The 13,010-nt window shown below is 46.0% G+C and overlaps 1 protein-coding gene across 9 annotated transcripts in view; it reads left to right on the top strand.

Annotated features, from left to right (window-relative positions):
• Positions 1-13,010, top strand: part of LOC129860651 (pleckstrin homology domain-containing family G member 5-like) — a 77,077-nt gene that overhangs the window by 46,790 nt on the left and 17,277 nt on the right. For 5 of the 9 annotated variants that reach the window (XM_055931256.1, XM_055931252.1, XM_055931259.1 and 2 more), the window contains 6 exons: positions 3,205-3,346; positions 4,282-4,381; positions 4,650-4,710; positions 5,133-5,224; positions 5,675-5,811; positions 8,270-8,451. In XM_055931256.1, coding sequence (XP_055787231.1) covers positions 3,205-3,346; positions 4,282-4,381; positions 4,650-4,710; positions 5,133-5,224; positions 5,675-5,811; positions 8,270-8,451 — 714 coding nt within the window. The remainder of the gene's footprint in view (positions 1-3,204; positions 3,347-4,281; positions 4,382-4,649; positions 4,711-5,132; positions 5,225-5,674; positions 5,812-8,269; positions 8,452-13,010) is intronic. The other 4 variants (XM_055931258.1, XM_055931255.1, XM_055931261.1 and 1 more) reach the window with 1 other exon arrangement.

Genomic DNA, 13,010 nt, shown 5'->3' with positions numbered 1-13,010 from the left:
TGGAAATTAGAATGTAGCAACTTTGTGTTCACATGATTGTGTGTGTGATGGCGCCTTGGTTGTGTGTGTGTGATGGCGTCTTGGTCGTGTGTGTGGTAGTGTGTGATGGCGCCTTGGTCGTGTGTGTGGTATGCGTGGCAACAAGTGTGTGTAATCAGGTACCACATGGCCGTGATGGTGCCAAGCCTGAGCGAGGACTGCAGAGGGGCCTGTGTGTGTGTGCGTGTTCACAGCTGTCAGGGGGGCTTGTGTGTGTCGCTCGGGCCTCAATCACTGTTCCTCCTCCAAACCCACCGCTAATCCCGTTGACTTGATAACACGCGTCTGGACACACACACATGCATGCTCCCGATCCCCAGCCAGTTGTCATTTGACCATCATCCTCCTTCAAAGTCACAATGCACTTTAATTGGCCCGCAAGTACCAGTCACCACCACCAAGTGTGCTGTGCTCTCACCTTCACTCAGGTGACCTATTGTTGGAAATACTATCACAACCAAGTATCAATCTTTAACATGAAACGGTAAATGAACATTCAACATTTCAGTGACAAATCCTTTGAGTCTTGTCCTCTGAGTATGTTCAAATGTAGTCTGTTTTTTTATTTTTTTAAACTAAACTCTGACAGGTTTTGGGACTGAATGTGTTGCTTTTTGTCCAGGAGAGAAGAGGCATAGGAGAGTTTTCCTCATCCGAGAGGTGACACGTTTATTTGTGTTGGTCGCCCAGGCAGCAGATACATTCAGCAGCTTCATTCCCGACAGGAATGCAGCTGCCTGGTCACCCGGCCCATGCGTGAGTTGTTGGTTACCTTGCTGAGCCCGCCGTTGTCTAAATATGGCATCTGATTTGCTCCTGTTTCACCCATCTGAACACACACACACACACACACACACACACACGTCTGTCTCCACATTTCATTAACACCATGTCACGTCTGTTATGTGGTTGTTGAGAGAGAGCTGTTGGGCTACAGGGGCTTACAGATCTTGTCTGTCAGCTATTTGTGTTTTGTGTGTGTGAAATGACTTCTGAGGGGAACGGTTTATTGTTATTTCCAGGAAAACAAATTGAAAGCAGAACTCTTGAGTTTTCCTGACATGCTCATGTTGTTACATAGCACGATGTTTTGTATTTTATTTAACAGCGAGAGAGAACAGAATGAAACATTCCAGCTATGGATTAATATAACTAGTAATATACCATCATACCAATGTTTTGGTATGAGGCTTTTTCTTTTAAATTGCATTTGAATCTCCCATCCAACAACCAGAGACATGCTCCATCTAAAAACTTCAAAGCACACTTAACTTAATTGTGTTTTTGGAGGGGAGCATTTCATATGCCTATTACAGTAAACAAGGGTCTCTCTCTCTGTGTGTCTCTCTCTCTCTCTCTGTGTCTCTCTTTCTGTCTGTCTCCTCTCTCTGTCTGTGTCTCTCTCTCTCTTTCTGTGTCTCTCTCTTTCTCTCTCTCTCTGCCTGTCTCTCTCTCGCCCCCCCCCCCCCCCCCCCCCCTAGAGAGCGAGCGTTAACCCTAGACATGTGTCTGGGTTAGGTTGTAGACTAGAGGTTCCGGGGAATAGAAAGGAGGAGCGTCAGAGGACCCTGCCTGGCTATCTTGGAAATGAGGGGCCCCTGGTTTAATCTCAACCCTGCCTGCCTGCCGGCGGAGCGTCAGATGGCTCTGCCAGAGCGAGACCAGCCCAGTCCACTGAGCCCAGATTAGGGAGCTTTGGACTTCTTAAATCTGCTTGCGTATTTTTTTTCTCCTCCTCCTTCACGTTTATCTCTATACTGGGACTCCTTCCTTGGCTTGGCCGGTCTTAACCTCACATCTACTCCTCCCCCCCGGCCCCCAACCAGCTCCTCAAAATACTTACTGGTACTTAACCTGGCTAGACATTGAGAAGTATGGATTAATTAGGCAGCTTGTGGCTGTTTCCGGGGGGAGAGAAAGGAAAGGACTCTGTTAGTTAGCATACCGGAGAGGTGGTGGATTTTGTAGCTGAAGCCCTGGGTGCTTATTGGCCTGGAGATGGAGCCCGACTGTATGGCTGGGGGACAGTGCTGCTCTCATCCACTCAGCTGGAAGGTAGGTGGAGGGTGAGAGCACAACAGGGGCACATGCCTGTACGCCTCAATTCATTAAACCAAAGTATTCTTGACTGTTTTCCAGGGATTTAAAGTACAGCTTAATGGCCCTAGCAGAACATATGGTATTATCAATGTTTGTGGATAGCTGGAGTTGACATGCTGCATCTTTGTGTTGACACGTACTTGATACGTGGAATACAAAGCCTACAGGTGTATCTATTGGCTTGTCAACGTAGTAAGAACATCCAACAGGGCTGTGTGATTATTATTCGTCCTGAGTGATTGGTAGCTTGTGGGAAAACACTTGTTGTTCTGCTTGTGTGTGTGTGTGTGTGTGTGTGTGTGTGTGTGTGTGTGTGTGTGTGTGTGTGTGTGTGTGTGTGTGTGTGTGTGTGTGTGCTTGTTTACATGAAGCCCCCCCTATACACGCACGCATGCACACGCATACAAACCTCCAGTCCTGAGCAGAGCACACCGAGACAATGACAGGAACTACGGTACCAGGACCTAAATTGTATCTCCCCAAACGTCCTCATTCCCGGTATAGGAGTCAGTCTGGGTTTTCTTGGAGCTCGGAGAGGCTTGAGAGGCTTGAGAGGCTGGAGAGGGGGAAACCCCTACCCATGTCCTCCACCCCCTGGGCCAGGGATGCCACCCCCTTGGGCTGCTGTCCTCTGGAGGGGCTAGTTGAGGGGGAGGTCTGTCTGGGTCTGGCCACAGGTGGAGAGGGTCTAATCCAGCTCCCTTCTGCTGTCTGTCTGTCTGCCTGGCTGGTTGGCTGGCTGGCTGGCTGGCTGGATGGCTGGCTGGCTAACTCTAGTCAGAAGACCTCCTGTGCGCTGTGTGATATCAAACTGTGTCTGCTGCTTCCATGCCTCTGTGATGGTGTAAACAATGGCTTGGGTCCTGGAGCATTAGGCTGTCTGTCCTGCCGTCAGGCTGATGTGTATGTAACGTTATACTGTGACCTGTCTCTCTGTTAGCCTACTTGACCTCCCCAGGCTAATTGCGAGCTTGGTGAGGAAGTGTCTGGCGCGTGAGACTACTGGCCAGGTTGATTGGTACATCTGCTGTACTGACCCTCACCCCTATCTATTCCTCTCTCCAGGTGTGCCACCACCCAGAGTGCCTGGACCTGAACAACAAGAGCCCTCTTCACCTTTGTGAGTCATGTGACTCCCGCTGCCACCCGGAAGACACAGAAAACATGCACTTTGACCGACACCCGCGCTTTGACCTGCAACCCCAAGGTACACAACACTACCCACCGCAACACTTACACACCCAGACGTCCTCTCCACTACATTTAGTGCCCGATCCTACACTCAGGTCAGGTCATATGTAGTGTTGGGAGTAGTGAACTACATGTAGTTCAATTAGTAATTTAACTATATTTTGTAGTAGCTTGGTGGTAGTTTAATAAATTCAAATCTTGGTAGAGTTTTCAGGAGTTAGCTTCACCGCTACATGGCAGAAAAGTAACTAACTGCTTTTCTTTTCAAGTAGGCAGTTATTTCCTTTCTTTTTCGGCATCAGACCTGCCTAATTCTCACTTGAAACAGTTTTGTGTTTAATAGACTAAATTACACATTCTGTCAGCATCTGAATCCAGAGTGATCTGTTCTTGCGATTTGTAGTCTATGACATTTCAGAATTGGACATGATAATTTTTCACAAAGTAGTTTCTTTTTGAAGTAACTATATTTTTCTTAAGAGTAGCTTAACTTATATAACTTCTTCCAGTGTGAAGTAATTGCTAGCTTGGTAAACTATATTTTCAGAGTAGCTTCCCCCAACACTGGTCGTATGATAGGTCAGGTCAAGGTCCGCAGAGCAGCACTTGTATCGAAACTGTTGAGTCAAAGAAATGTATTTCCCCAAACCATATTACATGCATAAGAATACATTCTAGACCATCTTCCTGTTCAACCACTGACTTCCCTCCACCCGGGATTTATTTAATTTAATTTTTTCAACTGTGTTCATGTAAGGTATGAGACTGTCTGACTTCTTCTGTGCTCATTGAACTGATGTGTTGAACTGACTGCCTTCCACAGAATTGATAAACGTTTAGAATTTCCTTTTAATATTTAGTCAGGCTAGATTAAACTGGAAGTACCTGTGCTATTAAGGAAAAGTGTTATTAAAGATCTCTAACAGATATTCTGTGTAACCCCCCTGAAAGGTTCCATCCTGGCCCGGAACGTTTCGACGCGCTCCTGTCCCCCCCGCACCAGCCCCCCCTCTGACCTGGAGGAGGAGGACGAAGGGGCCAACGACCGAGGGTATGTCACTTCCGTTATGTCAACTATCCAGACATCATCACTTTGTCTGTCAGCATGGCGCTCGTCATTTTGGTTTGAAGGACAAAATGTACGCTAGGCGAGTGAGGGGAGTCGTCTTTGACAGCACTGCTATATTAATATACGATAGTTGTGCTTGTGTTGACCTGTTATTCCATAGGTGTTTCATTACACTATGGGAGTTAATATGAGAATGATTTATTCAATATATGTGTCAATTAATGTGCAAATGACTGTTTTTTTCCCCCAGGGAACGTAAACCTGGGGGGTTGAAGTTGGTGAAGAAGAAACCACGGCGACGGCACACTGACGTGAGTATTGATACAGGCAGGCAGGGGTGCGATGTAGAAATACACCCCTTAGGAACCCACATCTCTCTACCTCAGTTCCTAATAGTATTGGGTCAAGTCTGTTGGTCTGAACAGAGCTGACTTGTTGTATGTGGTGGAAAGTTGTAGATAGTATGATGATCACAGTGCCAACATGATTGCAGGCTTCATGCAGCAGCAAACATGTTTCTTTGAGGCTGCGTTAGTTCTCTGTGGCAGCCAGGGAGTCATATATAATGGTCTCCGACGGGCCGTTCCTGAGTAGTCTTAGCCAGCCAGCCAGCCTGCTCGCTAGTAAAGGGCCTCCCTGTGCATCTACTGAGAAAGAGATCACTACAGGCGTTTAGACTAAGCTCTTCAGTTCGACAGCCGTTAACTTCCACTGTGTCTGTCGCCCCCTGCAGGACCCCAGCAAGGAGTGCTTCAGCCTCAAGTTTGATCTGAACGTGGACATTGACACAGAGATCGTCCCCGCTGTGAAAAAGAAGACCCTAAGGTGAGAAAGAAGGCGGCTGGGGAGTGGTGGGGTCATTATGAATGGTTTGACTAAGACTGTAGGGCAGGGATCATCAACTAGAGTCAGCCGCAGGCTTATTTTTTCTTCTTGAGCGGAAGGTCAACATGGAACATAATTACAAATAATTTGTAGACTGCAAATTGACAGCAAGAAGCCCAAATGGATATAATAGTTGATTTAAAACTTTTGCTTGCTTTTGTATACTATCACATTTATCGCTCTATTACCCGTGAGAGTATTTTTGGAACAGATTTCCAAAATAAAAATCACTTGGAACTGATTTTCTCGTGTTTTTACAGTTTATTTGTATTTTTTATGTCCAACAATTAAACTTGGCGGGCCAAATCCAATCACGGGCGGGACGCCAGTTGGGAAACCCTGCTGGTCTGTTAACTCTGTTCTCTTTGTCTCTGTGTTCCTCTATTCCAGGGAGGTGCTGGGTCCTGTGTTTGAGCGTAAAGGTATTGAGTTATCCCGGGTAGATCTGTTCCTGGACCAGTCCAACACTCCCCTGTCCCTGAACTTTGAGGCTTACCGCTTCGGTGGCCACTATCTCAAGGTCAAAGGTAACTGCATCAGAGGACCAGTCAGCATCCATCAGAACACCACATCTTATTTTGCTTCCCTCAAGTTTCACAATTAATAAAATAGAATGGAATATATGAACTAAACTCAGCAAAAAAAGAAACGTCCTCTCACTGTCAACTGCATTTATTTTCAGAAAACTTAACATGTTTAAATATTTGTATGAACATAAGATTCAACAACTGAGACATAAACTGAAGAAGTTCCATAGACATGTGACTAACAGAAATGGAATAATGTGTCCCTGAACAAAGGGGGGGCGGGGGTCAAAATCAAAAGTAACAGTCAGTATCTGGTGTGGCCACCAGCTGCATTAATTAATCCAGTGCATCTCCTCATGGACTGTACCAGTTTTGCCAGTTCTTGCTGTGAGATGTTACCCCATTCTTCCACCAAGGCACCTGCAAGTTCCCGGACATTTCTGGGGGGAAGGGCCCTAGCCCTCACCCTCCGATCCAACAGGTCCCAGACATGCTCAATGGGATTGAGAACCGGGCTCTTTGCTGGCCATGGCAGAACACTGACTTTCCTGTCTTGCAGGAAATCACACACAGAACGAGCAGTATGGCTGGTGGCATTGTCATGCTAGAGGGTCATGTCAGGATGAGCCTGCTGGAAGGGTACCACATGAGTGAGGAGGATGTCTTCCCTGTAACGCACAGCGTTGAGATTGCCTGCAATGACAACAAGCTCAGTCCGGTGATGCTGTGACACACCGCCCCAGACCATGACGGACTCTCCACCTCCAAATCGATCCCACTCCAGAGTACAGGCCTCGGTGTAACGCTCATTCCTTTGACGATAAAGGCGAATCCGACCATCACCCCTGGTGAGACAAAACAGCGACTCGTCAGTGAAGAGCACTTTTTGCCTGTCCTGTCTGGTCCAGCGATGTTGGGTTTGTGCCGGTGAGGACCTACCTTACAACAGGCCTACAAGCCCTCAGTCCAGCCTCTCTCAGCCTATTGCGGACAGTCTGAGCACTGATGGAGATATTGTGCGTTCCTGGTGTAACTCGGGCAGTTGTTGTTGCCATCCTGTACCTGTTCCGCAGGTGTGATGTCCGGATGTACCGATCCTGTGCAGGTGTTGTTACATGTGGTCTGCCACTGCGAGGACAATCAGCAGTCCATCCTGTCTCCCTGTAGCGCTGTCTTAGGCGTCTCACAGTACGGACATTGCAATTTATTTCCCTGGCCACATCTGCAGTCCTCATGCCTCCTTGCAGCATGCCTAAGGCACGTTCACACAGATGAGCAGGGACCCTGGGCATCTTTCTTTTGGTGTTTTTCAGAGTCCGTAGAAAGGCCTCTTTAGTGTACTAAGTTTTCATAACTGTGACCTTAATTGCCTACCGTCTGTAAGCTGTTAGTGTCTTAACGACCGTTCCACAGGTGCATGTTCATTAATTATTGGGAAACCGTGTTTAATCCCTTTACAATGAAGATCTGTGAAGTTATTTGGATTTTGACTAATTATCTTTGAAAGACAGTGATTCTGAAAAAGGGACGTTTCTTTTTTTGCTGAGTTTATATTTTCCCACGGAATCTACCTCTGTCTTTTGGATTTTGTTTTGGTTCTAAACCAACCAAGGTACAATGTGTTTCAACTTTTGATTACTACCCTGCACTGATAACTAGATTTTTAGGGTTAACAAAACATGAAACAAACACTAATCTAATTAATTGTTCAATATTAGAGAATATTTGGCTTTTCTTTTTACCTGCAAGCATTAAAAATGCCTGGGTGGGACAGATGGCAAGGCCTTAGTTTCCTGTCTCTCCCTTGGATCAGAGGAAACTGGACAGGGCGTCCTCCATCTTGGATCCACGAGACTTCTCTGTAGCAGCAAATCATCAAATATTTTTTATTTGTCACATGCGCCGAATACAACCGGTGTAGACTTTACTGTTAAAATGCTTACTTAAGAGCCCTTTCCCAACAATACAGAGTTTAAAAAGTAAGAAAATGAACAAAATGAAAATAGTTACACAATAAATAACAATAACGAGGCTATATACAAGGAGTACCAGTACCGAGTCAGTGTGCAGGAGTACGAGGTAGTTGAGGTAATATGTACATGTAGGTAGGGGTAAAAATGACTCGGCAATCAGGATAGATCAGTGGAGAATGCTGAGGGGAGCACAGTTCTTAATAATGGCTGGAACAGAGCGAATGTAATGGCATCAAATCACGTGTTTTGATGTATTTGTCTTTTATACAATCCAATGTTTAAGAGGGATTTAAGGCTGCCCACTAGATTAGAGATCCTGTTTTGGAGCCCGCAGAGAGAGAACTTCAACAGGAAACTAGAGCAAAAAAGAAAAGAATGTTGATACGTTTTTTTCGGGATGTACTTTTCTCTTGCAAATAACTAGCTTCAATAAAGAGAATTTTAAAACCCAGGAAGCTAACCCTCCATTGTTGGTTCCTCCTCAGCGCGGCCAGGTGATGAGCTGAAGGTGGAGCAGGGGGTGAAAGACCTGCGGTCGCTCAGTCTGCCCAACATGAAGCCCTCCTTGGGGGAGCAGAGTCCCTACATCCTTACCGAGAGGGTGGAGCACGGATCCCTTGGACGCAAGGAGAGCAACGTCGATCTGCTGGTCAGTGCAGCCTCTACAGTATGTTCTCACTCGCACACTACACCAAATCTCCTCTCTCCCTCTCTCACACTCACACTCACATTAAACACACACATACACAAACACATTAATGCTGTCGCTAAATGCATTCATACAGACACTTGTAAGCACACTTAAACTATAAATCCTGTCTGACTTATACACAGCCACTACCCACTCATCTCTAAAACCTGTAGAAACTTTTGTTGTGACTTCCTCCCACTTCCCATCCATATTCTCACCCTTCATCCTGTGATGCCTTTTCTTCATGTAGTGGATCATTCTATGTAGTGATAATAAGCCAGTCATTACCATTACCTCATCCTCCATTACCTCATCCTCCATTTACCTCTATCTTTCCTCCCATCTGAACACTTAAACCCTGCTTATCGATTTCCTCATAACCTCTGTGCTGTGCCAGCCTACACTGTTTCCTACTAGCCTGGGCTGTGCCAGCCTCCACTGCAGCCCTCTGAGCCTGCTGTGAGACTGGTGACCTCACGCAGGAAGAGGCGCTGCCTCTGGCCGCTTCCTCCGACTGACAGGAAGGATCAAGAAGTGTTCCCTTTGGCCTGGAGAAGAGGTGCTGAGAAAGGGTGGCTGGTGCTCTGTTGGACAAGGGGTGAACTGGCCCCCTTGTACTCTGTGCTAAACACAGGCACGCTTTCCATAGCTGTGTATCGTGTGAACCGACTGACTGATTTGACACCGGACAAAGAGAGAGGCTTAAATGATCAGGCGCAACCTTCCCTTAATATAATGTCTGTGGTTGGTGCTATGCTCTTGCACATTGCTTTGAAGCTTGTGTGGACTAGCCCTCTGTGGTTACAGAGTGAAAAACAAGTCCATGGGTGTGAACGGTGAAGCGCCCTTCAGACAAGTCTAGACCCACTCAACACTCACACACGCAGGTGGGACAAGGTAGCGTTGCGTGCACTGAAAACATGGACGTGATGTCATTGCGGCTGTGCCCCTGGGCTAGGAAGCAGGTAGAGGTGTGGGTAAAGCTGAGGTTGCTGTAATGTAACAGGGCTTTAGTGTCCGTCTGTCTGTGGATGGGTAAGTCACCAGCCTCGGACATTAAACATGGGCCTGTCTGATTAGTCAGAAGCTTGGTCATACTGTTCCTCTCCACTCCTGTCTTTGTTTAGTTAGAAGTGTCTCATTCAGTCAACAGTTAATGCTTGACAAGTCCCCTTAAGTAAAATTCATTGGCTCTTCTTGGCTACTAAAAATCCTTATGCTAAGAAATGTTGCCTAGTGCGACCGTGTTGTGTACATGTAATGAATTGTTGTATCATCATCTCAAACCAACAGCTCTTGATGCCATTCTCTTGATGCAATTCTCTCCGTGTCCTCAAGAGGGAGATAAAGAGTAGAGAAAGGCTCCACACTTTTCATCCTGTAGGATAGGAGCTCAACACTGCCATGCATTTGCTTAATATAGTATTCCAGCAGAGCACAGGGTCTGGTAGAGAAAAATGGAACATGCCGAACCTTATGGGTGTTGACTTCAGTCCTTTTAAATTACACACGGACCATTCCAAGCCTGCCTGGCTGGCTGCTCTACCGTACAGAAGGATTTGCTCCAGGTAGTTAAAATATTTATCTAGCGACAGGATACAGCTTGGCATAACAATGAATTGAGCCAGGCAGGCTTCAAATAGACCAGACAAATTCTGCTTCTCTTAAAGGAGCGTCCGTTGTGCACAAAAGGGATATTACAAGTTTGTAATATTATGTGAGCCATAGAGCTTGGAAAGTTAGAGGTACTTGCAGCCAATTATTTGCCTGTCGACTCAAGCCGAATTCTTCCGCTGCTCTATCGTTCGCTACATACTTCAGTCTGAATCTGCCAGCGTTGAATTTGTTTGTGGTGACAACGGGCCTTGTTCAAAACAAAGTCATCAGCGTTTGAATCGTCTTTAACCAATCAGAGTATCAAAGCCGATGACGAATGTTCAAAACGTTGCTTTGCCCACGTGTGTTCTGGCTCTTGCCCAACCCATCGGTTTCTGTTTTCACATTGACCTTAATCACAAATACACATTATACCTGTTCACCCATTTCCACCTCCCCAATTACCACCGTTGACGTCTCTCACCAGACCAGAGAAGGCAAAGGCCTGGGATGGGCAGGGCTGTGTAGGGCTCATTATCATGTGATGGCACGTAGATACTAGATACTCAACCTCCCACCAAATTCTGTGCAATGCTCACACAGTCCCAATGCAATCCCCATGCCCAGCCAGAGCTTAGCACTAACCCTCTGCCTACCTACCCAGCTAGCTCCGAGGTAGAGGATTCCTGGCTCCAGAGGTACTGAGCAAAGATTACTGGCACCTGGAAAAGCCCATGGCACAAATGGTGGTAGACTGGCAGGACTGTGTCTGCTACCTGCCAAAAGGTTAATACTTCAAACAGAATGCGGTGGATGCTTGGTGTCTTTTGATTTACATTCCCTAGCTAGATCACATCTATAGCAGTGATCTTTGGACTTTCTTTAAGGCCTTTATGTAATTTGCACCATTTGGTTGCCATAGATAATAATACAACAATGCCAAGGCCGGTTAACAGTACAGAGGATACGATTCACCTGCTCAGAATGAAACTGCGTTTGACAGATATACAGACTCAGTACAAAGCCTTGTCACTGTGAACTCATCTGACCTTGGGTAAGATAGACTAATATCCTCCAAAATATATTCTCTTCTACCAGGTGATTCTTTTCAGTATGTCGTATCCCATAATGGTATTGTATTGGGTGAATGAAAATGTGAATGAAAAGCAATCTACCAATGACTGTTGTGGAATGTAATGGTGCACAAATTCCTGATTGAGAAAAAGCAGTCCAGTCCAGTACAATAGAGCACAGATGGAAATGTGATTTTAGATGGAAGACTCAGGGCAGTCTCTCCACATTCTCCCACATGTCCATCCGTCCTTGTCTACAGTGTTAGGTGAGAGGACTCCCTTATCTAACAGAATTTCAGATGACCCCCCATTCTAATCAGTCAGTCACTCTGTAAATTAGATGTTGACTTGGGGTCGTAATGATATAACCAGTAGGAACTCTATATACATACACACACACACACACACGCACACACGCACACACGCACGCACACACGCACACACACACAAACCAAGTCAACCAGGGCTTTTGTTCCACCCAAGGTTCATAGTAGAAGGTGAAATGATGGTCCACCCTAGAGATGTCTGAAGGTGTCTGTGGAACTGGAGTGGCCAGAGGGAGAGGGAAGACTTGTGTAATGGATAGGTAGTTAGACTGGGGGATGGGGATAAATATATGAACTGTTCTGCCTGCGGCTATGGAACCCTGACCTATTCACCGGATGTGCTACCTCGTCCCGGACCTGCTGTTTTCGACTCTCGCTCTCGCTCTCTCTCTCGCCGCACCTGCTGTCTCTAACTCTGAATGGTCAGCTATGAAAAGCCAACTGACATTTACTCCTGAGGTGCTGACTTGTTGCCCCCTCTACAACCACTGTGATTATTCTTATTATTTGACCCTGCTGGCCATCTATGAATGTTTGAACATCTTGGCCATGTACTGTTATAAAACTCAACCCGGCACAGCCAGAAGAGGACTGGTTTCCCCTCAGAGCATGTTTTCCTCTCTAGGTTTTTTCCTAGGTTCCTGCCTTTCTAGGGAGTTTTTCCTAGCCACCAAACGCAAGCAATGCACATCTGCATTGCTTTCTGTTTGGGGTATTAGGCTGGGTTTCTGTATAGCACTTTGTGACATCGGCTGATGTAAAAAGGGTTTTATACATTAAATATGATTGATTGATATTATAGGAGTTGAATAGCTTGGAGGGTTCAAGGAACCATAACGCAGGCAGCCCTCATCTTTTAGAGGAAGTAACATAGATGTGACTCGCGAGCATTCCACTGTACACCCTCATCAGAGACCCTAAACACGTGCGCACACACACACACAGACAATATTGAAGTTAATAATTATAATTCAGACATGCATGTTTGGTTCTATTATACAGTATTAATTTAAATGTATTATTAACTGACTTTAAAAAGTGTAGGACGACAGTGTCCTGTGTATTGATGAAAGTCCTTTGATGGTAGCAGGAAGAAGGTTAAGGGGAAAAACAGTTGTCTTTATTTCTTTCTCCTTGACCTCAGTGTCATTTTCCCCACTAAGCACAGTGCTCACATGCATGTCTTTCCCCCTAGACTACAGTAGTGATTGTTCTGCTCAGAATAGGCTAACAAAATGAACAGCTCACTCATTCAGGCCATCAAACCTCTGTGTGAAATACACAACGAGGACAATCAGCAATTTGCGCAAGAGTCGTTTGAATAACAACGGGGAGGAGTCACACGCGTGATCACGTTTGAGGATCTCCGAGGACACTTCCACTCCTGTTCAGTCAAATGAATAACCATTCATTTACATTTTTACCATTTAGCAGACGCTTTTATCCAGAGTGACGTACAAGAGCAATTAGGGTAAAGCACCTTTCTCAAGGCCACATTGACAGGTTTTTCACCTAGTCGACTCGGTGATTGGAACCAGCC

This window comes from Salvelinus fontinalis, chromosome 8 (assembly GCF_029448725.1).
Source record: "Salvelinus fontinalis isolate EN_2023a chromosome 8, ASM2944872v1, whole genome shotgun sequence".
Classification (NCBI taxonomy): domain Eukaryota; kingdom Metazoa; phylum Chordata; class Actinopteri; order Salmoniformes; family Salmonidae; genus Salvelinus; species Salvelinus fontinalis.
The sequence above is the reverse complement of the archived record's forward strand: the minus strand, read 5'-3'. Positions and strand labels throughout refer to the sequence as shown.